At 43.3% G+C, this 27468-nt stretch overlaps 1 protein-coding gene across 1 annotated transcript in view; it reads right to left on the reverse strand.

Moving 5' to 3' along the window:
- LOC126187336 (transient receptor potential cation channel subfamily V member 5) overlaps positions 1 to 27468 on the reverse strand; it is a gene marked incomplete at its 3' end in the record, with an annotated part of 212325 nt that overhangs the window by 98055 nt on the left and 86802 nt on the right. Inside the window, exons 7-11 of the mRNA XM_049928398.1 lie at positions 27094 to 27209; positions 16864 to 17097; positions 13008 to 13159; positions 6135 to 6351; positions 2902 to 3063 (exon numbers count right to left, since the gene is read on the reverse strand). Of these exons, the coding sequence (XP_049784355.1) occupies positions 2902 to 3063; positions 6135 to 6351; positions 13008 to 13159; positions 16864 to 17097; positions 27094 to 27209 (881 nt within the window). The remainder of the gene's footprint in view (positions 1 to 2901; positions 3064 to 6134; positions 6352 to 13007; positions 13160 to 16863; positions 17098 to 27093; positions 27210 to 27468) is intronic.

The following is a 27468-nucleotide window of genomic DNA, read 5'->3' on the forward strand; positions in this document are numbered from 1 at the left end:
AATTTCGAGCTTGTGTACAAGATCGCCAATCTTGGGGATTTTGCGTCTGTTTAAATTTGGCATTTTTTTTCGTAGTTTCTGCAACAGTGTTCTGATCCGTTGTGTGTGCCAAGGAGGATCAGCTCCGTCGTTTGTTAATTTATTTGGTATAAATCTCTCTACTGCCGATACTGTTTCTCTGAATTTAAGCCACATCTGGTCTACACTCATATTATTAATTTCGAATGAGTGGAGATTGTCTCTCAGGAAGGCGTCAAGTGAATTTTGATATGCTTTTTTGAATAGGTATATTTTTCGTTTATTTTTGGAGCATTTGTGTGTTACAATATTCAATCTCGCTACGACAACTAATCCTTGTACCCGTAATGATGCCCGATATTAACTCAGGATTATTTGTTTCTAAAAGGTCAAGTGTGTTTTCACAACCGTTTATTATTCGTGTGGACTCATGAACTAACTCCTCGAAGTAATTTTCAAAGAATGTGTTTAGAATTTCGGATGATGTTTTATGCGTACCTCAGCCGACCGAAGTGGCCGTGCGGTTAAAGGCACTGCAGTCTGGAACCGCAAGACCGCTACGGTCGCAGGTTCGAATCCTGCCTCGGGCATGGATGTTTGTGATGTCCTTAGGTTAGTTAGGTTTAACGAGTTCTAAGTTCTAGGGGACTAATGACCTCAGCAGTTGAGTACCATAGTGCTCAGAGCCATTTTTTTTATGCGTACCTCCGGAATTAAACATGTATTTTCGCCAACATATCGAGGGTAAATTTGAAGTCACCACCAACTATAATCGCATGAGTCGGGTATGTGTTTGAAATCAAACTCAAGTTTTCTTTGAACCTTTCAGAAACCGTATTATCTGAACTGGGAGGTCGGTAAAAGGATCTAATTATAATTTTATTCTGGTTTCCAACAATGACCTCTGCCCATACCAACTCACAGGAACTATCCAATTCAATTTCGCGACAAGATAAACCACTTCTAACAGCAACAAACACGCCACCGCCAACCGTGTTTAGCCTGTCCTTTCGGAACACCGTTAGGTTCTTCACAAAAATTTCGGCTGAGCTTATATTCGGCTTTAGCCAGCTTTCAGTGCCTATAACGATTTGTGCTTTCTATTAGCGGTTGGAGCTCTGGTACTTTACCATCACAGCTACGACAATTTACAACTGTTATACCAATGGTTCCTGTATCTAGGTACGTTCTTCCTGTGTTCAGCCTGCACCCTTTGTGACTGAAGCCCTTCTTGTGCTTTCCTGAGACCCTCTAACCTAAAAAACCGCCCAGCCCACGCCACAGAGTCCCTGCCACCCGTGTAGCCGCCTCCTGCGTGTAGTGGACACCTGACCTATTCAGCGGAAACCGAAACTCAATTACCCTTTGGCCCAAGTCGAGGAATCTGCAGCCTACTCGGTCGGAGAGCCGTCTGAGCCTCTGCCTCTGATTCAGCCACTCGGCTGTGTACCAGAGGTCCGCAATCGGTCCTGTCGACTATGCTGTAAATGGTCAGCTCTGCTTTCATCTTGCAGGCAAGACTGGCAGCCTTTACCACTTCTGTTAGCCGCTCGAAACCAGAGAGAATCTCATCTGATCGAAAGTGACACACATCACTGGTACGGACGTGAGCAACCACCTGCAGTTGGCTGCACGCTGTGCTCTTCATGGCATCCGGGAGGACCCGTTCCACATCTGGAATGACTCCACATGGCATGCACACGGAGTGCACATTGGTTTTCTTTCCCTTCTTGCCAACCATGTCCCTAAGGGGCCCCATAACGCGCCTAACGTTGGAGTTCTCAACTGTCAGTAATCCCACCCAATCTTACCTGTTATCTCTGCTACTACGCAGAATGTCAGAGTACAGTACCCTCACATGTAGTTGTTGGTGTATAATTTTGTACATGTCGTCATTCAGTTAAAGTAAAAATGTTATAAATGATTCTAATGGAAATGTTATAAATGATTGTAATGGAAATGCCCGGTCATCGAGGCCTCAATGCCCATTGTTATCTAAATAGCTCTCCAATCATTGTTCCCATTTTCTTCCCAAAAGTAACATTTCTTTCATTATTTGTTAATTCAGTTTTTAGATATGTTTTGCTTCTTTCGTTAGAAATGTTTCACAAGTAGATATGCTTATTTTTGTTCAGAAGTAAACAAATTGATGTCGCTGTAAAAACACAAACATTGACAATAGAACCACTCCTCGGGAGCCTACCATCGGAATTCATTACTTGACATAAAAGCCCATTTATAGTCAACCAACAGATTCAAAATCCTGAGGCATCTACCCTCTATATAAAATAGCCTCAACCTTTTGTGATACGTGGACCTGATTGACGTACTTATTTACGTTCGCTGTTCGCCTCGTCACGACGCGATGGCAATTCTCCTAGCGCAGAGACCCCAAACTATAGCGACCGTGACTTTAATGTTTATGGGGTGACGCATCGTTATGAATAGAATTCTTTTCCCAACACATTACTTCTCAAACCACGTGTTTTTGAGGAAACGTTCATTTTGGATTCACTCTGAATTTCTTCCGCGGACCGGATTGAAACCAACCAGGGGTCGGCTATGGCCCGCAGACCGCCCGGTTGCCCGCCCGTGATCGCGCTACAGCGGCACGACGGTGGAATCTGTGAGTGGGCCCTGCGAATGCAAGACTACTCCCTACCCATCGCTCGTTAGCTGCCGGACTCTACCACGTACGTGTGTTGAAGACACCACAGCGCCTGAAGATGGACACCACAAGATTCGATAGGTCATTGTTCGTGGTTGGAAATAAAGCTCTTTCTAATTGAAGACTGAATTTTTATATACTGTTTTAACGACTATAATCATCTGAACAGGGCATCTTGAAGCTGATAAAGGTTAAAGAATATTTAAAACACTGACCTGCTTCATCCACTCCTTCTCGCTCTGCTCGATGACGTGCGCGTACGTGTTTCCCATCATGGCGATCAGCATGTTGAGCAACAGGATGGGCACCAGCACCATGAAAATGGCGAAGACTGTCTTGGCCAGCGTTGGATATGTCGTGTGGCTCAGTTCTGGGTACTGCGAAACAACAAGGCACAACAAATTAATCGACATTCGTTCACAAGACATGTTGAAGTACTCGAAGTAACGTAAAATAATTGCAACAATGAAACAAAATTTATGTGAAATATAATACATGTAGCTTCGAAAGCCACCATTCTTTAGTAGAAAGTTTCGTAAATTGAATGATTTGTTTCATAGATTGATGTGTCCTTCAAGTTAATTTATACTACGCAGCTTAATCAACTTTGGAACAGAGATTTATGGACGTTGGTCATCATTTAAAACTTTACGCTATCATGTAACAGTACTGAAGTGTGACTGCTTCATAACTGCGACGACCTGACTGTTTGCTAATAAACTTAGTTACCCATTTTTCGAAAGTGACGAAGATATATTACAGCTTTACAGTGGAAAATGCTGTGACATTAACTGTATGTGTTCGCCAAATTATAATTCAATTTATGTCCATGCCCCTATTAGTGCAGAAGGGTTTCATTATTCATTAGAAGACGGGAAGTACCTTTTTGGTTTATATTCTAGACATCAACTAATACAAGTCAGTAAGTGGCCTAGATAAAAGAAATTAGTGTTGCAGCTATGTAGCTAACGATCTACAGATCAAAGGCATAGGGACGATCATTCAAGTTTTATAATGTATGGTAAATCAGCGACAACGGGGCAACATTTGTGTTTTCTGAGTCTTCCCTGGTGCTATAAACAGAAGGTCTTCCTGCTTGTATCCAGCCAGACAAATAACTGTAAACAATTGTATTATTCTATATAAAGTTTCACATCCTACTTGAAACGCTGGTGAATGGTTTCATGAACTACGTTTGCAATTTACACTCAGGAAAGTCACCTCATATTAAATAGGGAGTTTTCCTCTATTTTAGATGAACGTGTCTTACGTGATATACATTGGCTAATTTTGTGTACAGTGTGAACTTCAGCCTTCACTTGGAGACTTTAAGAGGGGCGTACAGTAAGTATGCCAACACATTATTTTCTGAAACAAGATTGGTTTTATTCAGGATTCCAATACATCATATTATCCCCCACTCTGCAGGCTACAAAACCGTATTTTTCAATATATTCTCCGTTCAGTGCGACGGCCTGGAAGCCGGCACGTTACCACTCTACTGGTCGACGTCGGAGCCAACGTCTTGGCGCATCAACAACCTCCCCACGATCCACGTACTGCTTCCCACGGAGTGCATCCTTCAAGGGGCCAAACTGATGGAAGTCGGAAGGTGCGAGATCCGGGCTGTAGGGTGGGTGAGGACGAAAACTCCAGTGAAGTTTTGTGAGCGTCTCTCGGGTGTACAGCTTTGTGTTGGACCTTACAGAGTAGGAGATGTTCGTTTGCATTTTTGGGGCGACTAACACAGTGAAGTCGTTTCTTGAATTACCCTCGGGTAGCACAAAATACTTCAGAGTTGTTCTTTGCACCACGAGGCAGAACACCAGAGAGAATAACCTCTTCAGAGTGCCAGGAGACCGTCGCCATGACTTTACCGTCTGAGGGTGACGCTTGGAACTCTTTCTTCGGAGAAGGGGTGGTGTGGCGCGATCCCGTGGACTGCAGTTTTGTTTCCGGTTCAAAGTGGGGAACCCATGTTTCATGACCTGTGACAATGTTCGAGAAAACATAGTCAGGATCAGCCTCTTAACACGCAAGCAATCCCGACAGATGGTCCTTCGTTGCTCTTTATTGTCCTCTGTTAGGCGGCGAGGAACCCAACGGGTACACACCATTGAGTACCCCAACTGGTGGACGAGTGTGTCAGCACAACCAGCAGAGACGTGTGTGTGTGTGTGTGTGTGTGTGTGTGTGTCTTCTTTCCGAAAGAACACACCATTTTCATTTGTTTATCCAGTGGCCATTGTGAACTATGACACAAAGGATTCACAGACCTTGGCTGCAAGAGGGTATTGATTGACATCATTGGGGAAAGTTGAAAATTTGTGTCGGACCAGGATTTGAGCCCAGGTCTCCCGCTTACTAGACAGATGCTGTGACCACTAAGCAATCCTGATTCAGTGGTCATCGCAACTGCACGGACTTACCTAGCGCGCCTCCCGCCAGATCCAAATTATCAACGTATATATATATATATATATATATATATATATATATATGTGTGTGTGTGTGTGTGTGTGTGTCTTCTTTCCGAAAGAACAGACACCATTTTCATTTGTTTATCCAGTGGCCATTGTGAACTATGACACAAAGGATTCACAGATCTTGGCTGCAAGAGGGTATTGATTGACATCATTGGGGAAAGTTGAAAATTTGTGTCGGACCAGGATTTGAGCCCAGGTCTCCCGCTTACTAGACAGATGCTGTGACCACTAAGCAATCCTGACTCAGTGGTCATCGCAACTGCACGGACTTACCTAGCGCGCCTCCCGCCAGATCCAAATTCTCAACGTATATATATATATATATATATATATATATATATATATATGTGTGTGTGTGTGTGTGTGTGTGTGTGTGTGTCTTCTTTCCGAAAGAACAGACACCATTTTCATTTGTTTATCCAGTGGCCATTGTGAACTACGACACAAAGGATTCACAGATCTTGGCTGCAAGAGGGTATTGATTGACATCATTGGGGAAAGTTGAAAATTTGTGTCGGACCAGGATTTGAGCCCAGGTCTCCCGCTTACTAGACAGATGCTGTGACCACTAAGCAATCCTGACTCAGTGGTCATCGCAACTGCACGGACTTTCCTAGCGCGCCTCCCGCCAGATCCAAATTCTCAACGTATCCACGGATTACAAATGTAGTGCCGTCTGGCCATTATTCTCATTACTCGCGGCATTTCACCGATTCCCGTGAGAGCTCGAGCTTGGTGTGCATTCGCACTGAAGAGATCATTAGCCGCCCTCACCTGAATTATATTTCTGGTCTATCTTCTATAGCGCATGTCCGAAAGAACAGACACCACATATGTTGACTTACAATTAATCACAGGTATATAACAATGTCTGTGAAGAATGCTCTTTAGCTATGGAAAACAGAGATGAATTACGCATTTTCTTTCCTTTTAGGGACGGTCAGAGGACGTGAGTCACTTACGTTGTAGTCTCCCAGGGTGATCTGGAAGAGCGCCATCCAGGTGGTGGGGTAGGAGTGGTAGAGCGACGTCTTCACGCCGGGGAAGCCCTTGTACAGAAAGTAGAAGGACTGAGAGAAGCCGAACAGCACAACCGTGTAGATGATGCCGAACGTCAACATGTCACCGGTGATCATCGAGTACACCATCGTCACGAACGGACCAGTCAGCCGGATGGCCCTGCAACCACGTTAGTAAATGACGTCTCTGGACTACACACCTAGTATACCACGTCCTGAAAAATAAATGTTGGCAAAAAATAACAAGCTTTTCAAACTGTTTCTGACCACTCTGTTTATATGATCGGGACACTGCTAGAAAACTACACTAATCACAATCAGTTGTTAGCTTTCCTGTCATGTTTGTCTTAATGTTCTAAGTTAACTTTGGTTTGGCAATGTAATAAGTCGTATTGTGCAGATACTTTAAGGTCACACAAAAGTCAACATCGTTTATAATTTGTAATGGATAAAAATGGCGATTAGTTTCTGCAGTTTCGTACGATGTTTATGGACGGTTTTGATCACAATGATTGTCTTCGGCTGCTAATGAGCTGTCTTCGGGTTCACTTTCACGCTAGTCGCGCTGTACCTTGGAAGGTTGCAAGCTGTCTGGCTTGCCTCCTTACATTTATACTAAATTTATCCGCCCGTTGTCACGACTGGCGATGGGCAGGGCACTTTAGTTCCATCTACGTAAAGTATTTTAGAAAATTTCAGTTGTCCTCGGTAAAGGCGCTAGTAGTTCCAGTCTGCGAATACGTGAGAAATGCACAGCTCGCACGCTCCTCCGATTGCGGCAGGTGTGTCGTGGGCACTCAGAGCTTTCTGCTGACTGGCGCGTGTCAACTGGCCACTGACGGGTAGCTTACGGAAGGTGCCTGTCCTTTTTACTAAGTCGGGGTTAGCGGCCTGTGTGACGAGTCGGCTCTTGAGATAGCAGTTTCAACTGCTTGCTGGGACACCACAATTAATGGCGGAAAGGAACAAGTCTTGGAATGTAGTTTGGTCTCGTCAAATTCGGAAGTGTTAAAGTACGCTCTGATTCACCCGTTGCCGGCTGATGTCAGACGGGAATTTCTAGGCGAGGAAGATGTGTTCTGACTGGCCCGTAACTGACGACATTCCGCGGTGCGGATTTGTTAAACGTGGCATTGACAGATTACTGACGGAAAGAGTTACATTTTTTTCTGATTGGCGTTTGCGGACAGATTGATGAAACTGCTGCATGAGGAGCTGTTAGAAGAAAAAGATACACTCTTGATTTGATGGTGAACGGAGACAGGTCGCTGGCTGGAGACGTCGTGCCGTTTGGAAGTGTTCGAGTCATGACGAGCGACATTCTGGTTGTCCTCTACGACCACGGTCCTCCAACTCAGCGCCTCAGCAGATTGGTGAGAGTATACAGCAGCACGGGTCATTAGGTTAGGTTTAAGGGTATATAGGAAGCGTACCATTGCCACAGTTCTACTAAACCCGATTCATGCCTTAGTAGACGGCCTCTGTGGCCGAGTGGTACTAGGCGCTTCAGTCCGGAAGCGCGCTGCTGCTACGGTCGCAGGTTCGAATCCTGCCTCGGGCATGGATGTGTGTGATGTCCTTAGGTTAGTTAGGTTTAAGTAGTTCTAAGTCTAGGCGACTGATGACCTCAGATGTTAAGTCTCACAGTGCTCAGAGCCATTTGAACCATTTTTGAACCATGCCTTAGTATTGTTTGTTGTGAGATTCAGTCGACCACTGGAGTTTCTAAATTAATCGCTGGGTTGTATTGGATTAATGATTTGATGTGCAGATAGGATACGGTAGCCATCCCTCCGCTTGCCTATCTTGTTAGTTGTCGTTGGCCGTTAACTTTATTTTTCGTGGTACTTTATAGTTGGCTAATATAATAAATAATCGGTTTATGTTTCACTTGCACATTTAGTTGAAGGAGCACGTAGTTCCCTTCAATTTACTGATTTATTCTATTGATTGAGTGGATAATTATATAGTAGGATTATTTCAATTATCGACCTTATGATTCTGTTTTAGGGCATTTCAAGATAGCGATTCCGTTGCGTAATTTACGGCTAACATGGAGTCTTCAGGGGAGTAGGACATAATCTAGGTAGATCCATTACTTTGATAGGTTTCACAGTCTCACACACTGCGGTATCTTGCAACCATATCAAAGCGGGACTGCCAACTAGCACAGCCATTCTCTCATGCTGTAATAAATTTAGTATACACATGCTTTAGTCTTTCCACACACATTAATAGAGTCATTTATAGCAGTAAATTCTTATAAATGCAAATCCATCTATAGTATCCTTCCATAAGTGAGAAGTTTCAAACTTTGGTAAAGAAATAAAACGTTTGACCACCAGTCATATTTTTCCCTGGAGTAAGGTACAGACCATACTGTTCTGTCACTTCTATAGACGCCATTAGCACAATGTGATATTGGTAGAACCTTTAATCGATGGTATAGCTTTTAATTTCCCAGATAGAGGTAGCAGACTGGTTAAGATACAGAGTCCTTCACCGCCCATTGTTGAACCTCTGGATGTTGTGGAACGAGTGCTTACCAATTTAGCTGTAGGATATGAACGACAGTAGGATCGAAATTTACGTACTGTCTGTCGTTTTCTTGTGTAGAATCTGTCAGTAGTTCCTCATCACAGTTCGCCTCATAAAGTGCATGCAGAATAACGTGGTCAGTGGATGCGCAGTCGGCAGGGCAAGTGTGGGAGAACGATAGTGGTGGGTGTTGCAGGCAGGCAGTCATCACGCTACAGAAGAAATGCTGAGTGCTGGAGGGGAAGTGCCGTTCTATACTGAAGCCTATGCTCATATTTTTTTGTAAATATTAATTGGAGTCTCTCCATGCCCACACTGACATGCTGACCATTCGAAAAGATCTACTGTCACCTCTGCTATGAATAGTATCTCAAAATGCAACAAAAGATGCGATTTATTTTTGCCTGATGCCATTTGTACCTTTCAGAGAAACATATAGAGTGTTGAATTTTGAGTTTATTTGCTTCTTTTGCTAAAGCACAGTGGAGTTTATACAATGTTACCTCACAAATATTGTGTACAACTGCGATTGCTAGAGAATTCTGAAACAGTAGTTTATTAAGTTTATTAAACTCCGATTAGTGGAACAACACAGCAGATAATGAAGTTTCGCGTTATAACCATATGGCAAAACACTCTCCTCTTTGCGTGCTATCATTTTCCAGAATCCCTTCTCGATATCTCAAACCGTTTATGAGATGCGAGGAATGTTATGGGTATTTGATTCTGGCTTTACCGGCTGCACTTGCGATCGGAAATGAGTCCTTTACATAAGAATAGTTTCCTCGAGATTGGTGACAGAGATCTCTACCAAGGCCTAAAGAAAAATCCAGCATTTTAGCTAAATTTCATACACAGCAACATATTATGTAATGTGCACTAAACAACAAAGTCATAGCGACCCGTATTTTTCATTACAACTTTTACCAAACCATCAACGAAATGATGGGCACGTCACCATGAAGCCGGCATATATACCAACAAGTAACGCTAAAATGATTTTTTTAATGAATAGTTTCGTAAAACCGTTTGAGAAAGACTGCAGGGCGTGCGCCTCGATTCTGTCATCGCAGCGCGTCTCCAACCGGCCGAAAGAGGCCAAACAGTGTTGACCTCTCCTTCCGAACCAACGGATGAACTCGCCCAGTGCTTCGGACGAAAATTTGTCACTGTGTACCAACCACCGTAACAGCAAGTTTTCTAACGGGTATCTCCAAGATGTTCGATGGAATTGTCAATTACAGTTGACATCTCTCACAGTCTCAGAAACAACTGCCATCCTCCTTTTTAACACATAGTTGTCTGCTATATGCAGTTGTATGTGGATTGCAGCGCCGCTGGTTCTCGAATGACTGTTTGGTGCGGTAGTTTGATGACAAAAACATTTAACTGTTGTATCAACTGATTCATGTTGTTCCTGGGTCTCCGCGACATTTTATTAATTTGTAAAATGCGAAGCATTATCTGTACAGAATCTGAAGCGTTCTGAAAGGAGCCTGCTCCGGAAAGTTTAGTAGACACGACACCTGTATGTTAGATAACAGAGGTTTTAGGATCACAGTTTCCTTCCGACTGAAACGTTACGCATCAAGGAATTGTGTTAGTGATGGTTCTGAGGGAAGTTAGAAACAAGCGGCGTTTGTGTATTGGAGTTTCTTAAGCATAAACTATTCAAAATAGTATGTTCTAGAAATTAAGAGGTGCTGTGTGGTCGGGAATCTAAGTTTTCTAAAAAATGGTTCAAATGGCTCTGAGCACTATGGGACTTAACTTCTAAGGTCATCAGTCCCCTAGAACTTAGAACTACTTAAACCTAACTAACCTAAGGACATCACACACACCCATGCCCGAGGCAGGATTCGAACCTGCGACCGTAGCGGTCGCGCGGTTCCAGACTGTAGCGCCTAGAACCGCTCGGACACCCCGGCCGGCTAAATTTTCTAGATGTTGCGCCAGTCTAGAGAGCAGGCTGCTCAAAAATTACTTGTGCGCCCTATCTTAGGATGTTGCTCTTATGCCTGTGGGACTCATAGCATACAGGAATAATAGGGGCACTGAATGTGTACAAGGAAGGCAGCACGAATGGTAACAGGTTTGGGCGACTTACTGGAGAGCGTCACGGATATGCTGAAAAATCTGAATTGACAGACCCGTGAAGAAAGACGCCAGTCATCCTGCTGGAGTCTTCTTTCAAAGATCGAAGTTCCAGTGTTAAGCGAAGAATCTAGAGAAGTTATTCTGCCAATCCACTGTTGGTCGCTCCCGTAGCGACCACGAAGGCAAGGAATTATAGCTCACACAGAGGGGTGTAAACAGTCATCCTTTCTCACTTCAATGGCGGTAGTTCAATGCTAAGTACCTTCTGCCATGTACTTCAGAATAGTCTGCAGAGTATGCGTGTAGGTCTAATTGCCGATCATTGTCACAGATCGAAGCCGAGGTCTAGTAGTTCCAAATGGCTTCACTGAAACCAGGCGTCAACGGAACAGTAAAACTGTTTTGACATTGACAGGACGGTTCCATCGCTTTAGTTTCTGATCAAGCGCAGCCCTGTCATCTCTCAACATCTGGAATAAACCTATTCTCGACGAATTTATTAACCTTATGGTGGTGTATTCTGTGCTTTTCTGTCTTCCTAAACTTCCTTTTATTACTAATGACCTCGTCATTGACGGAACGTTAAACCCTAACCTTCCAACTTCCTTAGGACTGGACGCCCGAGTGCTGAGGTCATTCCCGCAACCCGCCCCTCACAGGCTGACCGAACAACGAGGTTCCAGGGGCTGTTTAAGGTATTTTTGAAGTAGTTAGGCAGTATCCATACATCCCATCTATCCTGGTGGGCTGATCTGTCTTGTCGCAACAATTCCACAACAGAATATTGATACTCTGCGGACAAAATATCAGCGGCTGCAATTTGCTGTATGAAATTTATTTCCCTTGTGGCATGTGTGCTTCCTCGTGCACGATTGAATAGTCTCCACGTATGAGAATTACGGTCTGTGTAACATTATATCACACCAATATCCTCTTTATTCTGAGAGGTCAGCTAGTAAGATGAAAAGCCAGTAGAGTAGATGGAGCATAGGATGTATCTATTGTCCATTCCTAACGTACTCAAGGCCTCGCTCTATAAAATAAGGCCAACAGCTGGCCCCCCCCCCCCCCCACCCCCACCCCCACCCCCTCCTTGTATCGAAATAGACTAACACATCGGACTTTATCAAAAATATTGATATGGATCTTCTCGAATTGCGATGTGGTCGCATCAAGATTTTTCCAGCGATGCAAGAAAGTACTTATTCAGGGTGTATCATAATTAACGGCGTAAACGCACACAGGTGAGAGTATGAGATACAAAAAGCAAAAACGTCTGAGTAAGTATGGGCTCTAAAACGCATACCTTAAGAGCCATGAACTCTTCTTCATCTTCGATACTGTGAAAGAAATCTCTGTTACTGCAGGGTCGTTACTTTCAATATTTTCGGAGCAGGTAATATGGACCAATACAAGAAAAAATGTCCAGTAGACAGGGGGTCTAAAGTGCTTACCAAAAGCTATGATCACTTATTCAGTAGAAGAGATGTGTTCCACTGTAGCGAAGATGAACAAGTGCTCATAGCTCTTAAGGTATGAGCTTTAGAGCCCATATTTACTGATAATTCTTTTTTTTTTTACTTTTAGTTCAGTGTACTTTCAACTGTATACTTTGACATCATTAGTTATGGTACATCTTGTATATTAGCTCTTAAGGTATGAGCTTTAGAGCCCATATTTACTGATAATTCTTTTTTTTTTTTTTACTTTTAGTTCAGTGTACTTTCAACTGTGTACTTTGACATCATTAGTTATGGTACATCTTGTATATTTCGACCCCATTACAGATCACAAAATTATTTTTATACACCGTATAATTAATTTCGATTCGTAATAAAAATCTTCAGGCTTAAGTACACAGAGTGTAAATCATATCCAGTCGGTATGTGTAAAAATGGTACGGTCACAAAAAGAGGCAAATAAGCTTAATCATATAGAGCCAATTCAGTATGTATATGACGAAGCTCATGTAGCTCGTTTTTGTTACACCACCGTTTTTACGTATGCCGAATGGATACGATTAAAAACCTGTATACTTAGGTCTGAAATGGTTATTACGAACCGAATTAAATAAAACTTGTAATCCTTAACTTGAATAAAAAAGGCTTTTTTAGGCTAATGGTGATATCGAAAACTAAACCGCATCGAATCTGTCACCAAGCTGCGATGGACGAGACTCACCCCGCGAAGAACATGAGCAGAAACCAGGAGCCGGGCACTGCGAACTGCAGGATGGCCTCCTCCGTCCGCTTGTCGCCCACGACGCGCAGCGGGATGCACGCCAGGATCATCAGGTTCGACGCCAGGAAGATGGCCTTGTCGGGAGCGTGCGACTGCAACACGCCAACACCACTGCCGTGGGCTCATTCAGTCATACGCGTTGTACATTACAGAAACAAAGCTTGTCGTCCAGATCTCAAGTTATCTGTAAACAGACTCGCATCGATGTAGATTTTTTTAGGTGGACTGCAACCCAGATGATCGAAACCTTACTTCTACTATCCAGTAAATTTCTGGTTTAACAGATCTTGCTGCGGCTACGGCGCGAAATACTTCAGAGGAGCAGTGTTTCCTCAACATGACGCTCTCACTCCTGAATTTTGCTGTGCTCTGTCAGGCCAATTTATCCTTCTTTCCCGAGCTTCCAGTTTGCAGTCAATGAAATATTTGGAAGATTAGATCTATAATGTGAGAAAATATTTGTGCAGTGATCGCTATTAACTATTTGGACCAGCTAGTATAGAGTGACTTGAGAGACTGGGACATGACATGGTATTGGATGGAATCGGCTCATGTAGTTAACGATCATTGGTCTGATAGATACACCAGCCTGGATGTGGTTGAGTGTTACCGCACCTATTGCGACGAATGGTGAACTGCGTCCCCCACGTAATCACATAAATATGCAGGAAAAGGTTTACATAACTCGCATATCGATGACATGCCTTTACACAGCAGCAATGTCTTACTTCTTCGAGTCAGCGGTCACAATGTCTTTTTTTTTGGGGGGGGGGGGGGGGGCTCCAGAAATATGAAAACTGCATGCGGAGAGAATGGGACTGTATGGCGGATGTGTAAGTGCTGCAGCGAAGTGGAAACAACGGGCGCGGGAGCTCCGGGAGAGTGGTGATCACTGTTTCCCTAGACTGAAAGGCCGTACAGTTCATTGACTTTCTGGAACACGGCGCCACAATCAACGCACAGCGGTACGTACCCACTTTGCAAAAATTGAAACGCGCCATCGACTCCAAACGCCGGGGAATGTTGACGGACGGCATCATTTTGTTGCAGGATAATGGTCGCCGACGTGTTGCCAAGGTTGTTTCGAATGCGCTGCATAAGTTTCGCTGTAGCCCTTACACATCGTTCATAAAGATGTTTATGGCCGTCATTTGCTTCGGACAAAGAGGTGCACGCCTGGGCACGATCATTGTTCCGCAGGCAACAGCAAACATTTTACCGTGAAGGCATTGCTCGTCTCGTCTCACAGTGGGGTAAATGTGTTAACAACTACAGCAATTACTTTTGAAATAATAAACAGTTTACTTACCTTTTTTCCATTTTATTACTTTTCTTTTGACTGTCACTTATCATTGCAGGTGATGGAAAAATCGCAGGTTATGAAAAATAGTATTTTAAATGCATAAAATGTTTATTGTCACATCAACTGGGTGAAGAACAAATATTTATTTCTCGCCACCTGCGTTAACGCTACATGGAATACGGACATGAATTACTAATAATACTAACGCAAGAAAGGCATATGGAAAGATTCTATGTAAGTGTGTGCTCATTGTTCTACATTACTACAGGGTAAAATTGCTTCTTAGTCATCCCGTATGGCATTCTTACAGGTAAGGCGAGTTCCCTCACCACGAGCGCTGCTCGCTTTTCAGTTTACAGACAGGCTACACTTCCGCAACATTTCCTGTCCAGCTCTCTTACGTGAGTAGACAAGATAACTGAGCTAGTGTTTATATGTGTAAAAAAGCTCAACAGCAGCAGCTGGCAACCGTCTACCACATTGAAGAATTTGCTCGAATCGTAACATGCTGTCAATATGTATTCGACAATTTCGATTTCACTGTCTCAACCATCAATGGCTGGAATAATTTTCATAGTATGAGAGGTTTTAAATGCAATACATCTCATGCTGAAATGGTGAAACTGAGAAGCTTTGGCAAGTGTATGAAAGAATGGGAAACTATCAAATACACCACTAACTGCTATAGTCAATTAATATGGAGACAAGGGAATGATAGGAAACCGCTGTAGAGCAGCTAGACTTCGTACATTAGACCTGGAAAGAATGGATCCCGCTGAGACGTCTCGGATCTGCAACACCCAATCTACACAACCAATGTACCACATTCCTATAACAAATAGAACAGATTAAATAGCCTACAAAAAAATCCCAAACGACAAAGAATGTACAAAAATTGTCAAGGAAGAATTGAAGAGAGTAGCTGGAACACCGAAAACCCTATATCATCTGTACCCTTTACTGAAGAAGAAATGAATAAGGCTATGAATTCACTGAAAATGAAGATGGATAGCTGTAATGGATCCTCTGTATTCCGAGTTTATATGACACATCGGAAACCTTGCTTGAGACTGGCTTACACGATTCCACACTGATACTCTGAGATCGGGAGAGATGCGCAAGCGAGTATAAAATAGATGAGACTATTGCCAGGGGAACTTAGCAATGACGCAACAAGTTTCCTCTCCATAGCGTTCTCAAGTACATGCTGTAAAATGCTCGAGAGGCTCGTGTACATGGTGTCCCAGAAATATTGTGACAAACTACGAGGGCTTGTAGAGGGTGTCTTGAGGAACAAATCGATGATAGGAAACTGTGTCCAAAAACGTCATACAATGACGCAACAGGCTGTGGAAGTTACAGGCGCCCGCGCCTGCCACTAAGCCACCCCTGCGGCAGCAAACGTGACTTTGTACACTGACAGACCGTGGATGCAACGTCTCACAATTTTGTCTGATACTGGAACCCTCTAAGATCTCGAGTTTTCTTCGGCATACAGGAGGAAAAAAGGCTGCAGAGGGAAACCCGAGTCTGAAACTGTCATCCACTGAGGCAACAGAAAATGACATTCATGGGAGGCAAGAAGTATCTATGCAGCAGCTAGATCCATCTTCTCCACCGGCGATCGTCGCAACCAGTCGCGGTCACTGAATAACAAACAACACTCTGGGATGTTCCGCCTATGGTCCATCAACGTACAAAGTCACGTTTGCCACTGAGGGGTGGCCTAATAACAGGCGGCGGCGCCTGTAACTTCAGCGCTCTGTGACGTCCTTGGGTGACGTTACCGGACAGGGGTTCCTATCCTAAATTTGTTCACAAGACACCTTCTAAAACCCCTCGAAGTTTGTTACAATATTTCTGGGACACCTTGTATAAAAGATTAGACAAGTAAGTCGTCTGTATTATTTTAAACTAACAGCAGTTCTTGCGAAGAAATTAGTCTTTGACATTCCACATTGAATCAAAATATCAGAATGGACCGAGACCAGTTGTTATATTCGTGGACTTGACTGTCACTTAAAAGAGTAGTTGTGTCCGTGGACTTCAGTGCTGCTTACGACATAGTGTGGCTAGATGCATTCCTACTGAAGTTAAAGAAAACGATTCCACACTCAAAACTTGGCAACCTCGTGGAAAATTTCATACGGAATTGGTTCAGTAGACCCACCACAGATATGGAGAGAGAGTGGTAGTGAAACTCGGAAGGGAAAGGATGGCAGATACAATCATTTCCAGTCTTTACATCCTTAGAAAGTGTTTATATAGACGACAAGAAACGAAATTTTAGCACGACGTAAGGATGGCCAGAGCAAATTATTGGTGAGGGCAGTAAGCGCGGCCGTACGTCACTCGCGGAAAGCTGCTCAGAAAGAGATTATACCTTACTGGTTGCTAGCAGCTGGTGGAGGTGGATGCACTAAACCGTTCTACACTTTTGAAGTGCACACGATGTGGTTACTCACACCACTGCTAGAGGCGGTTTCTACTGACCAGCTGCTTGAGGAAGCTGAGCAGCCCCTGGTTCTTGATCTCCTCGCCCTGCTGCAGGATGACGTAGGAGAGCACTCCGCCCACGGTGGCCAGCTCTGCACAGTAGCGCGCCACACTGCCCCAGTCGGTGGGCCCGAGCAGCGGCTCGTCGTGGTCCTTGGGGCGCAGGTAGATGGCCGTGCTCAGGAACAGCAGGTGCAGCGCCAGGATCGCCAGCCGCTTCAGGAACTGCATCTGCCGAACGCCAGCACCACCTCAGCCTCTGGCACTTGCTCTGCCTGAGTCACTTCAGTTAGCTCTCGGAGGAAACATAGGTGACACGCAAAGGCGAACATGTCCACCATTTGAATCAATTCAGATACAAAATGAAATGTCCCATGATATGAGCCTATAGAAATACATGGTTCAGAGCAAATACGAACCTGTCAACACGTAACTTTCATACAGAGAAAAACTTGCCCTTTACGGCCAATAGGAGGCGATGATTCAAGTCACGTGATTTCTATTCCAGTCACCGACAGAAGTTCCCGCACATAGCGCTTGTTAACATCATTCTGTGCAATATTGTTGCATAGTACTAATATTGATAACTATTACTGTGTCAGTGTGGTAGCGAAGCAATAAAATGGGCGAAGAACGTAGTCTTGTGTAGACTGCAGAGAGAGGAAGAAGAATCACATAAATGAAATGAAACGAATTTTCACATACAAGTACAAAGCTATAGAAAACACTCATATCGATGTGGAGCAACTGCATTCTGTAGGTCCCAGCAAGATGTACAAGAGTGGAAGTCTCTTCTGAAACACGGATGGCCCATTACGAAACTCTTTCCTCAGCCATGAGCTGAAGAACTTTCCAGCCAACCAATGTAAGCTGATAAGAAGAAAGGTGTTGATGGTTCACTGAAAATTAATTTCGGAGAAGGGCTGTTGAAATCAAGAGTACTAAAACTGGTATACATCCATTATTGACCATCTACACACACACACACACACACACACACACACACACACACACACACATATATATATATATATATATATATATATATATATATATACACTCCTGGAAATTGAAATAAGAACGCCGTGAATTCATTGTCCCAGGAAGGGGAAACTTTATTGACACATTCCTGTGGTCAGATACATCACATGATCACACTGACAGAACCACAGGCACATAGACACAGGCAACAGAGCATGCACAATGTCGGCACTAGTACAGTGTATATCCACCTTTCGCAGCAATGCAGGCCGCTATTCTCCCATGGAGACGATCGTAGAGATGCTGGATGTAGTCCTGTGGAACGGCTTGCCATGCCATTTCCACCTGGCGCCTCAGTTGGACCAGCGTTCGTGCTGGACTTGCAGACCGCGTGAGACGACGCTTCATCCAGTCCCAAACATGCTCAATGGGGGACAGATCCGGAGATTTTGCTGGCCAGGGTAGTTGACTTACACCTTCTAGAGCACGTTGGGTGGCACGGGATACATGCGGACGTGCATTGTCCTGTTGGAACAGCAAGTTCCCTTGCCGGTCTAGGAATGGTAGAACGATGGGTTCGATGACGGTTTGGATGTACCGTGCACTATTCAGTGTCCCCTCGACGATCACCAGTGGTGTACGGCCAGTGTAGGAGATCGCTCCCCACTCCATGATGCCGGGTGTTGGCCCTGTGTGCCTCGGTCGTATGCAGTCCTGATTGTGGCGCTCACCTGCACGGCGCCAAACACGCATACGACCATCGTTGGCACCAAGGCAGAAGCGACTCTCATCGCTGAAGACGACACGTCTCCATTCGTCCCTCCATTCACGCCTGTTGCGACACCACTGGAGACGGGCTGCACGATGTTGGGGCGTGAGGGGAAGACGGCCTAACGGTGTGCGGGACCGTAGCCCAGCTTCATGGAGACGGTTGCGAATGGTCCTCGCCGATACCCCAGGAGCAACAGTGTCCCTAATTTGCTGGGAAGTGGCGGTGCGGTCCCCTACGGCACTGCGTAGGATCCTACGGTCTTGGCGTGCATCCGTGCGTCGCTGCGGTCCGGTCCCAGGTCGACGGGCACGTGCACCTTCCGCCGACCACTGGCGACAACATCGATGTACTGTGGAGACCTCACGCCCCACGTGTTGAGCAATTCGGCGGTACGTCCACCCGGCCTCCCGCATGCCCACTATACGCCCTCGCTCAAAGTCCGTCAACTGCACATACGGTTCACGTCCACGCTGTCGCGGCATGCTACCAGTGTTAAAGACTGCGATGGAGCTCCGTATGCCACGGCAAACTGGCTGACACTGACGGCGGCGGTGCACAAATGCTGCGCAGCTAGCGCCATTCGACGGCCAACACCGCGGTTCCTGGTGTGTCCGTTGTGCCGTGCGTGTGATCATTGCTTGTACAGCCCTCTCGCAGTGTCCGGAGCAAGTACGGTGGGTCTGACACACCGGTGTCAATGTGTTTTTTTTCCATTTCCAGGAGTGTATATATATGGAATCTTCAGTGAGCGTGTCCAATTTGAACTAGTCTGTAGTTTCTAAATAACTAACGTCTTATTGCATAATCCTTGCTATACTATATTATATTATGTATTTGTAACAATTTGCTAAGTGATATTATAGAAAAAATTGTAAATTGACAACTGTTACACTGATATTCCTTTTCAGTGTTTTACTAGACGTTCTGATTTTATTGTTGCTTTACAATTATTTCAAATCATCATGACAGAAAACAATGATGTAACAATGACATTACCTGATACTGTAAAGGTTCTTTGAGGTAACTCTTAGCAGAATCATCTACCTAAACAATCAAAAGTTATTTCCTCTAATTCTATGTTTGACAAGACGAGTGTATACTGTATATATAATTCATCCATCATGGGAATCGATAATCTCAACAATTTCTGCCCGTTATGGATATCGATATATTTGCCTTGGGAATTCCAAGACCGTATCAAAAGCTCTACAATAGTCCCTAAGACAAGACTCTATATACCAAAAAAAGGCCCATCAGGGAACTTAACTTTACATATGTAGAGAGAGAAGATTTAATATAACATTTTTCGAGTAAGGAATGCAGTAATGTTCGTGTATTATGCCTTTGACGGGTGATGAATGCAACGTATGTTCAAATGGGAAAAGGTATGTTTTATATGATATAATTGCAATTTAACAACTTTCCGATTTTTTACGTTACTTGTACTGTCAAATCTTACTTCTTGACTAATTTCATGATTTTAAGTCAACGAGAAGCAACCCTTAGGTTTTGAAGTGTGAGTTTCCTAGTATAAAAATAAGTGACATAAATGGCAGTGTCTTTTGGCTGCATTGACTTAGAAGCTTACAAATTTTTACGTCACCAAATAATTATAGATGTTAGTATGTTACATAAATTTGAACTTGACACGTCGAACTGTTAGAAACAAAAAGAATCTTAACAGACGAACAGTCAGACACATGGGCAAAAGAAAAGAAGACAAAAATATTTTTGTGTGATATAATTACAAATTAGCAATTTTCGTATTCTTCCTTTACTTGTACTGTGAAACGTTTGCTTCTTGACAAATTTCATGATTCTAGGTCAACAGGAAGCACCTTATAGATTTTGATGAGTGAGTTTTCGAGTATCAAAATATGTGACATAAATGCCCGTATATTTTGATAGAAATGACTTGAAAGCTTAAAATTTGTACAGCACCAAGGGAGCATTCACCTTAACATGTGACATACATTTGTACTTGATACGTCTTCCTGTTCCTGGGAAACAGGTTACTTAACAGTCGGAGAGACAAACAGACAGACAGACACAACAAAGCGATCCTGTAAGGGTCTCGCTTTTACAGATTGAGTCACGGATCCCTAAAAACAAGACATTCGCTTTTCAAAATCGTTCAGAGCCAAACATGTCTAGGTGGTTATGCAAATGAGAACCTGTTCCTATTTTAATGTACTTTTAAAGGAATATTTTAATTGTAGATTTGATTTACAGATATGAACTGCCTTTTCGAACAAAAGTATTGTTTGCATTGCAACATTTGTTTTCATTCGTATGTATGTCTGAAATAACTTTTATGTTGATTTTGGAAAACTCCGTTTAGTGGACATGTTCGTCTTTGCAAGTTACCACCACCTCACCACAGCGTATTGTACAATGAAAATTGCGACCAGTCGCTTTAAAGTACGGGTAAGGTACCGGGTGTTTCGAAAAGATTCAATAATTTTACATGAATATATCTTCTGCATAAGTGAAGAAAGAGACTTGGAGTAAATTTTAACTTACGCATCGACATTAAAAGTTTACCTTGGCGTCAGATGTAAATTCCCACAGTTCATGCGGTTGGCTGTAGAGTCTCCTCAATGCCCTGTGTGCGTGCGTGCGTGTGTATGTGTAGTTGAAATGGCTACAACATAACCACAAAAAGAGTTTTTCAACAGGTGCAGTCCACTTACAGCTGCGCTGCATGAGTACGGAATGTGTAGAAGTAGCAGTGAAAGCAGTTACTATGACATTCCCGGGAAAGTAAGGGAAGAGTTTGATTATCGTCTGAATGTTTTCGAGCGTCCATGGAGGGCACGGTGAACATTTGTCAAATTTAGTTGAAAGCTTTGATTCTAAACGTAACTGCAAAAATTTCGCCAAGGATATATGTGCATAAACGTAAAAGATTAACCCTTGTAATATCGGATAGTTCTTTATAAAATAAAGACTTAGTAATCCTATGGGTAAGTTAAAATTTTCGACAATTTTCCATCGTCACTGATGTAGATGATATTGTCTTACGAAATTCGGCTGAATGTTTTGAAAAAGTCCTATTTCAAGATTTATATTTCGCACTGGCAACCTTTCCAGTGGCTACAGGCTCCTCATCAGATGACTGATATTTAAGGCACTATATTTATTGTATCAACTGCAGCTAGTCATTGCGATCCTAGCGCTGATGAATATAACTACATTTATGTACTTTGTACGGAATTACGCACTTGCTTAAAAGACCGCGGTTTTGAAATTTGAAATTAAGGAAATTAAAAAAAAGCTGTAATGGACAGATAAATTCAAAATTGCTCGGGTCGACACCGCTTAAGTGTTGTGCCTAAGATGGATCAGAGCGTACTGCTCACAACAGTACACATGATACTGGCGCCTTTTAACTGTTTATTAACATTATTATATTGCTTAATGTAATCGTATCCACGCGCTGGAAGTCTATTCGTTTAGGGTCATAACATCGTGTATTTCTTTATCGTAGTGCGTACGTTGGTAGCTTGTTCTCTGCCTGTTAAACCGTGTGCACCTAACTGCTGTGTTTTTCCATCCTGGTACATAATGCATCTCTTTAAAGTGCCGTACAAACAGATTACGGGTTTACATGTCCTACGGGTAAACAAATAACACCAATTTCATTTATATTCGTAATTCAGCATAGTCTATAATTATAAAGCCAAATATTTTTATAGCGCCGCGATCCTAGCAACTACCTGCACTTGATACAAAATACAAAGTGGCTGTAAATATTTACCATCTGATGAAGAGCTTGCAGGGGCTGAAAAAGTGGCTAATTGGCAGATGAAAGTGTAAAAATAACGTAAAACTATTGGCATACCGTCATTCGCTATTTTAACCACAGTCAGTGATCACCATTGAGAATGAGTAAGATAAATAACAGTACCTATAACAAACTGAGGTCCTAAAATTGAATGGAAGGTTTGTCCCGTCTGAATATGTGGCGTATATGATGCCAGAATGTTGCGTCTAGGCGCTTCAGTCTGGAACCGCGCTATCGCTACGGTCGCAGGTTCGAATCCTGCCTCGGGCATGGATGTGTGTGATGTCCTTAGGTCAGTTAGGTTTAAGTAGTTCTAAGTTCTAGGGGACTGATGACCTCAGATGTTAAGTCCCATAGTGCTCAGAGCCATTTGAACCATTTATTGCGTCTAGATAAGGCGTAGACACAATCCCTGAGTGGTCTCTTACAGAAAGGTGTGTAGTGACACAAGGTAGCACGGTGCGAGTTAACCCACTTCGAATACAGAACGATAAATGGTGCAAGGCACATGGGTCGTAGTATATTGGAAATTACGTAAGTCAGGGTTATCGTCTACGTCTTCCGTCTAGGATGTATCCTATATATTTGCACACGCACAGAACTGCCACAAGCATTTGACGAACGGACGTCACGTCATCCTCTCAGAGCCGGGGCCCACGAGAAATATGGGACCCCGCAACGAACTTGTGACGTCACGATAATCTCCTCGCCCGACGTACGTCGCGAAAGATTGACACCGTCTGGGGCCCACGGGATAAGGCACCCACTACAGGTCTTAATTTTGTCGTGTGTTGTCGACAGCTCATACGTATTTAAATTCATAGTTAAGAATTATTAAAGTTATATGAAACAGTAAATAGCTTCCCGCCGGAGACGGTCGCTGGGACGCGTAAGCCTGTAGTGTCACATGCTGCGACGCACGCCACAGGGTCAGTACATCTCGTTGGCGCCAATCAGAGCGACATGCGGCGAAAAACGATCTGTTGTAAAGTCAGATCGCTGCCGTTTCGAATGGGAACGTCAGGAAGCACTTTGTCCAAGACTGTAATGTACTGAGCCAGTAGACCAATTAGCCTTCAGCAGCGGTCGACTGCCGTCTCATTACTTTTAGCCACTCATTGTAAGTCCCTATAGATAATCATGCGTATCTAGACTGCAATAAAGAGACCCGTCAGCGACCGGTATTGGCTGGACGATGCCAAGAAGCAATAAATACACAGTGCCGTCCGCGAGAAACGACTGGCAAATCAGCAGGATTTACAGTGTGTGCTTAAGGGATCACTTATTTCCCGGTTCTTCAAAATTTAGTTTTCACAGTGATATTGTTACGTCATTCGTTGGATAGGATTCGACGTCGGATGGTTTCAGGCTTAATCTCTCACATAGTGCCTCTGCACCAGTGCTTCTCGACTGAAACTTCCTGGCAGATTGAAACTGTCTGCCGGGCCGAGACTCGAACTCGGGACCTATGCAGAAGTAAAGCTGTGAGGACGGGGCGTGAGTCGTGCTTGGATAGATCAGTTGGTAGAGCCCGCGATAGGCAAAGGTCCCGAGTTCGAGTCTCGGCCCGGCCCACTGTTTTAATCTGCCAGGAAGTTTCATATCAGCGCACACTCCGCTGCAGAGTGAAAATCTCATTCTGCTTCTCGACTGTTTGCACGAAAGGAATATGCGAATGTTCGGTCCTTCTCACATTACGCAAGGTCACAACTGCAGCGATGTCATCATTAAAGTGAAAGTAACCTACGTCGACACGGCCTGAATGATAATACCAGGAGATACTAGTAATTTGGATCCAGTATCAGTCTAGTCAGAGTAACATTTCTAACAGATTTAGAGAAATGAAGGCTGGGACAGAAACCTCATTCAAGTATTAAACTGTTAGGGAACTGTCCTATACTACGTCGCTATTGTTAATGTGAGTATTGTGCCGACAAGATATCGTATAAACAGATAAACTTTACATACAAAATGCGGAAGGAATTACGTGACAACCATAAGTAGACAAAAAAGAAATAAATAAAAGACATCACAAATATGCCTTCGAATGAGTTTCCTGCTGTTTCAGGAATTGTTATTGCTTCACGCTGCTTCAAAACTCATAAGTAAGACGCACCCCAAACCGCACACCAAGCCTGTTCTGTTGTTTGGATATATTCCTCATTCTACATTCAGGTGACAAAAGATATGGGACAGTGATAAGCACATATACAGATGGCAGTAGTGTAGAGTACACGAGGTATAAGAGGGCAGTGAGTTGATGGAGCTGTCATTTGTACACAGATGATTCATGTGTAAAGGCTTTCGAAGTGATTATGGCGCACAAAGGGAATTAACAGATGTTGAACGCGATATGGTAGTTGGAGCTAGACGTATGGGAATTCCATTTCGGAAATCGTTAGGGAATTCAATATTCTGAGAGCCACAGTGTCAAGAGTGTGCTGAGAATACGAAATATCAGGCATTACCTCTCCCCACGGACAACGCAGTGGCCGGCCGTCTTCACTTACCAACCGAGAGCAGCGGCGTTTGCGTACAGTTGTCAGTGCTAAAAGACAAGCAACACTGCAGGCAATAACCGCAGAAATCAGTGGGAACGTGGCCGTTAATAGCACGACATCGCCTACAGTGCTTCTCCTGGGCTCGTGACCAAATCGGTTGGACCCTAGACGACTGGAAAACGGTGGTCTGATCAGATGAGTCACGATTTCAGTTGATAAGAGCTGATGGCAGGGTCCGAGTGTGGCGCAGACCCAATAAAGCCACGGACCTAAGTCGTCAAAAAGGCACTGTGCAAGCTGGTGGTGTCTCCATAATGGTGTAGCTGTGTTTACATGGAATGAAGTGGGCCTTCTAGTCCCACTGAACCGATCGTTGTCCGGAAATGGTTATGTTTGGTTACTTGGTGACCATTTGGAGCCATTCAGGGACTTTAAGTTCCCGAACAATGATGTCATGTCGTCGGGCCACAGTTGTTGGCGACGGAGTTCAACAACATTCTGGACAATTCGAGCGGTCGATTTTGCCACACAGATCGCCTGAAATGAATCCCATGAATATTTATGTGACATAATCGAGAGATCAGTTGTTGCACAGCGTCCTTCACCGGCAACACTTTCGCAACTATGGACGGCTATAGAGGCAGCATGGGTCAATATTTCTGAAGGGGACGTCTAACGACTTGTTGACTCCATGCCACGTCGAGTTCTGCACTACACTGGCAAACGGAACGCAGTATTAAGAGATATTCCATGACTTTTACCATCTCAGTGTACATTAATGGAATTGGTGGGTATTGAAGAGGAAAAGCTAATGTTTCTTGCGCATCTTGTCTCCTATGAGCTATACGCACGTGTATGTGCGACTAAAATCACCGACGGAAAATTCCGTTAAGGACTAAAATCTGTTAAACGTCCTGGAAACTCCCTTGTAGGACGTCCTCGCTCGCTAGTATAGCTGCAACATAGAACAGAAAAGCTGCATACTAATATTATTATTTGTTTTTATTTGTGTCATCTCTATCGACTTGCATTAGTGGACAGAATGGAAAGATTTCATAGGCTATTCTTTTATTTTTCTGTGGCAATGAGAATTCTACAATGATTTAGAACGATTGGTATTAGAACAGCAAAATCTAAATGAACCAGAGAAAATTAAGAGAATGGGATGAGAAGTTCCGCCTTATGCAAGACACCTTTTTTCTTTTTGTTTCACCCATACATGTTTCAGCACTTTTGTGCTATCGTCAGTGGGTTCTGACAACTGTAGCTTACAGAAAGAAAACGTGATACCGTCTTATTTCCGTTCGTAAATGCGTAACAAACAGAAAATAAATTACGTTTTGCTGTTTGCAGATGACAAGTTGTATATTGTGTAGCAAAACAGCTAACAAAAGAAGAGGACAATAACATCATGTAAGGTTTGTTACTTTTCGCCAATTAAGTTATAAATGCAACTTTTACATAATTTTGTAAACGACGCAAATGTTAATATGTTAACAACAAATTTACAGTTAAAAATAAAAATAGAACCCACTGACGATAGCACAAAAGTGCTGAAACATGTATGGTTGAAACAAAAAGAAAAAAGGTGTCTTGCATAAGTCGGAACTTCTCATCCCATTTTATTAGCAAGCACGAAGACAACAAGAAGAACTGCACCACAAGATGAAAAATAAGAGCATTCATAAGCGGTATGTTGTACTTCTATAACGTGTAGGAAATTTCATGGGAAATTAATCACAGCAGTTTAACATTAACGTACATGCTTCGCTTTAATTCTTCCCACAAATTGATAAGCTTTTTCGACATTCAAAGCTATTGCCTAAGTTTTTCGATACATTTCTTTACATTTAATTTCTTCCACTTACAAATGCATAAAGAAAGTTACTACACAATTTTGTGGTTCCAAGACTAAAATGTAATTAAAATGTGAAAAATCAATATGCATATGCATAACTGCCACTTCGCTTAGGTATCACAATCGTTCAGGAGGACAACAGTTAATAACTCGAGAGAAACCGACTTGTAAATCTTTATTTTATGTCTTTATTGACAGAATGTAACGGCTGCAAGTGGTATCAATTTATCGAAAGGAAAAACTGTGTATATAAGATTTATATACTTCTAAAATGAATAAAACAAAGAATTATTATTTACATAAAGAAGGCATTAGTGTTATGTCATACCCTAGCAAATGTCTTCCACTTCTCCTCCAGCAACCTCTGAATGATGCCTCCGTCCAGCATGTCCAGATGCGCTTCTTTTGTTCCATTTAGAATGATGAAAAGCGCAGAATTCCAATCTGAAAGGCGAGAAAGCAATCATCTAGTAAGTAAACATTGCCTCGGAGATGTTTCAGTGAGTTTTTGAAAATACTGGTCACCTCGATAGCATCGTCGCACTTTTACAACTCATAGAAACATGTGAGGCGTAATAGATTTAGAGAATGTTTCAACACCCAAGTGTGACAAATAACGACTGTCATTTTCTGTCAAAATGAAATGCGGAGTGCGGCAAACGTGTAACATGGGAATGCAAACTGAAATAGCAGGTCATTTCAA

Source organism: Schistocerca cancellata, chromosome 1 (genome assembly GCF_023864275.1).
Source record: "Schistocerca cancellata isolate TAMUIC-IGC-003103 chromosome 1, iqSchCanc2.1, whole genome shotgun sequence".
Taxonomy (NCBI): domain Eukaryota; kingdom Metazoa; phylum Arthropoda; class Insecta; order Orthoptera; family Acrididae; genus Schistocerca; species Schistocerca cancellata.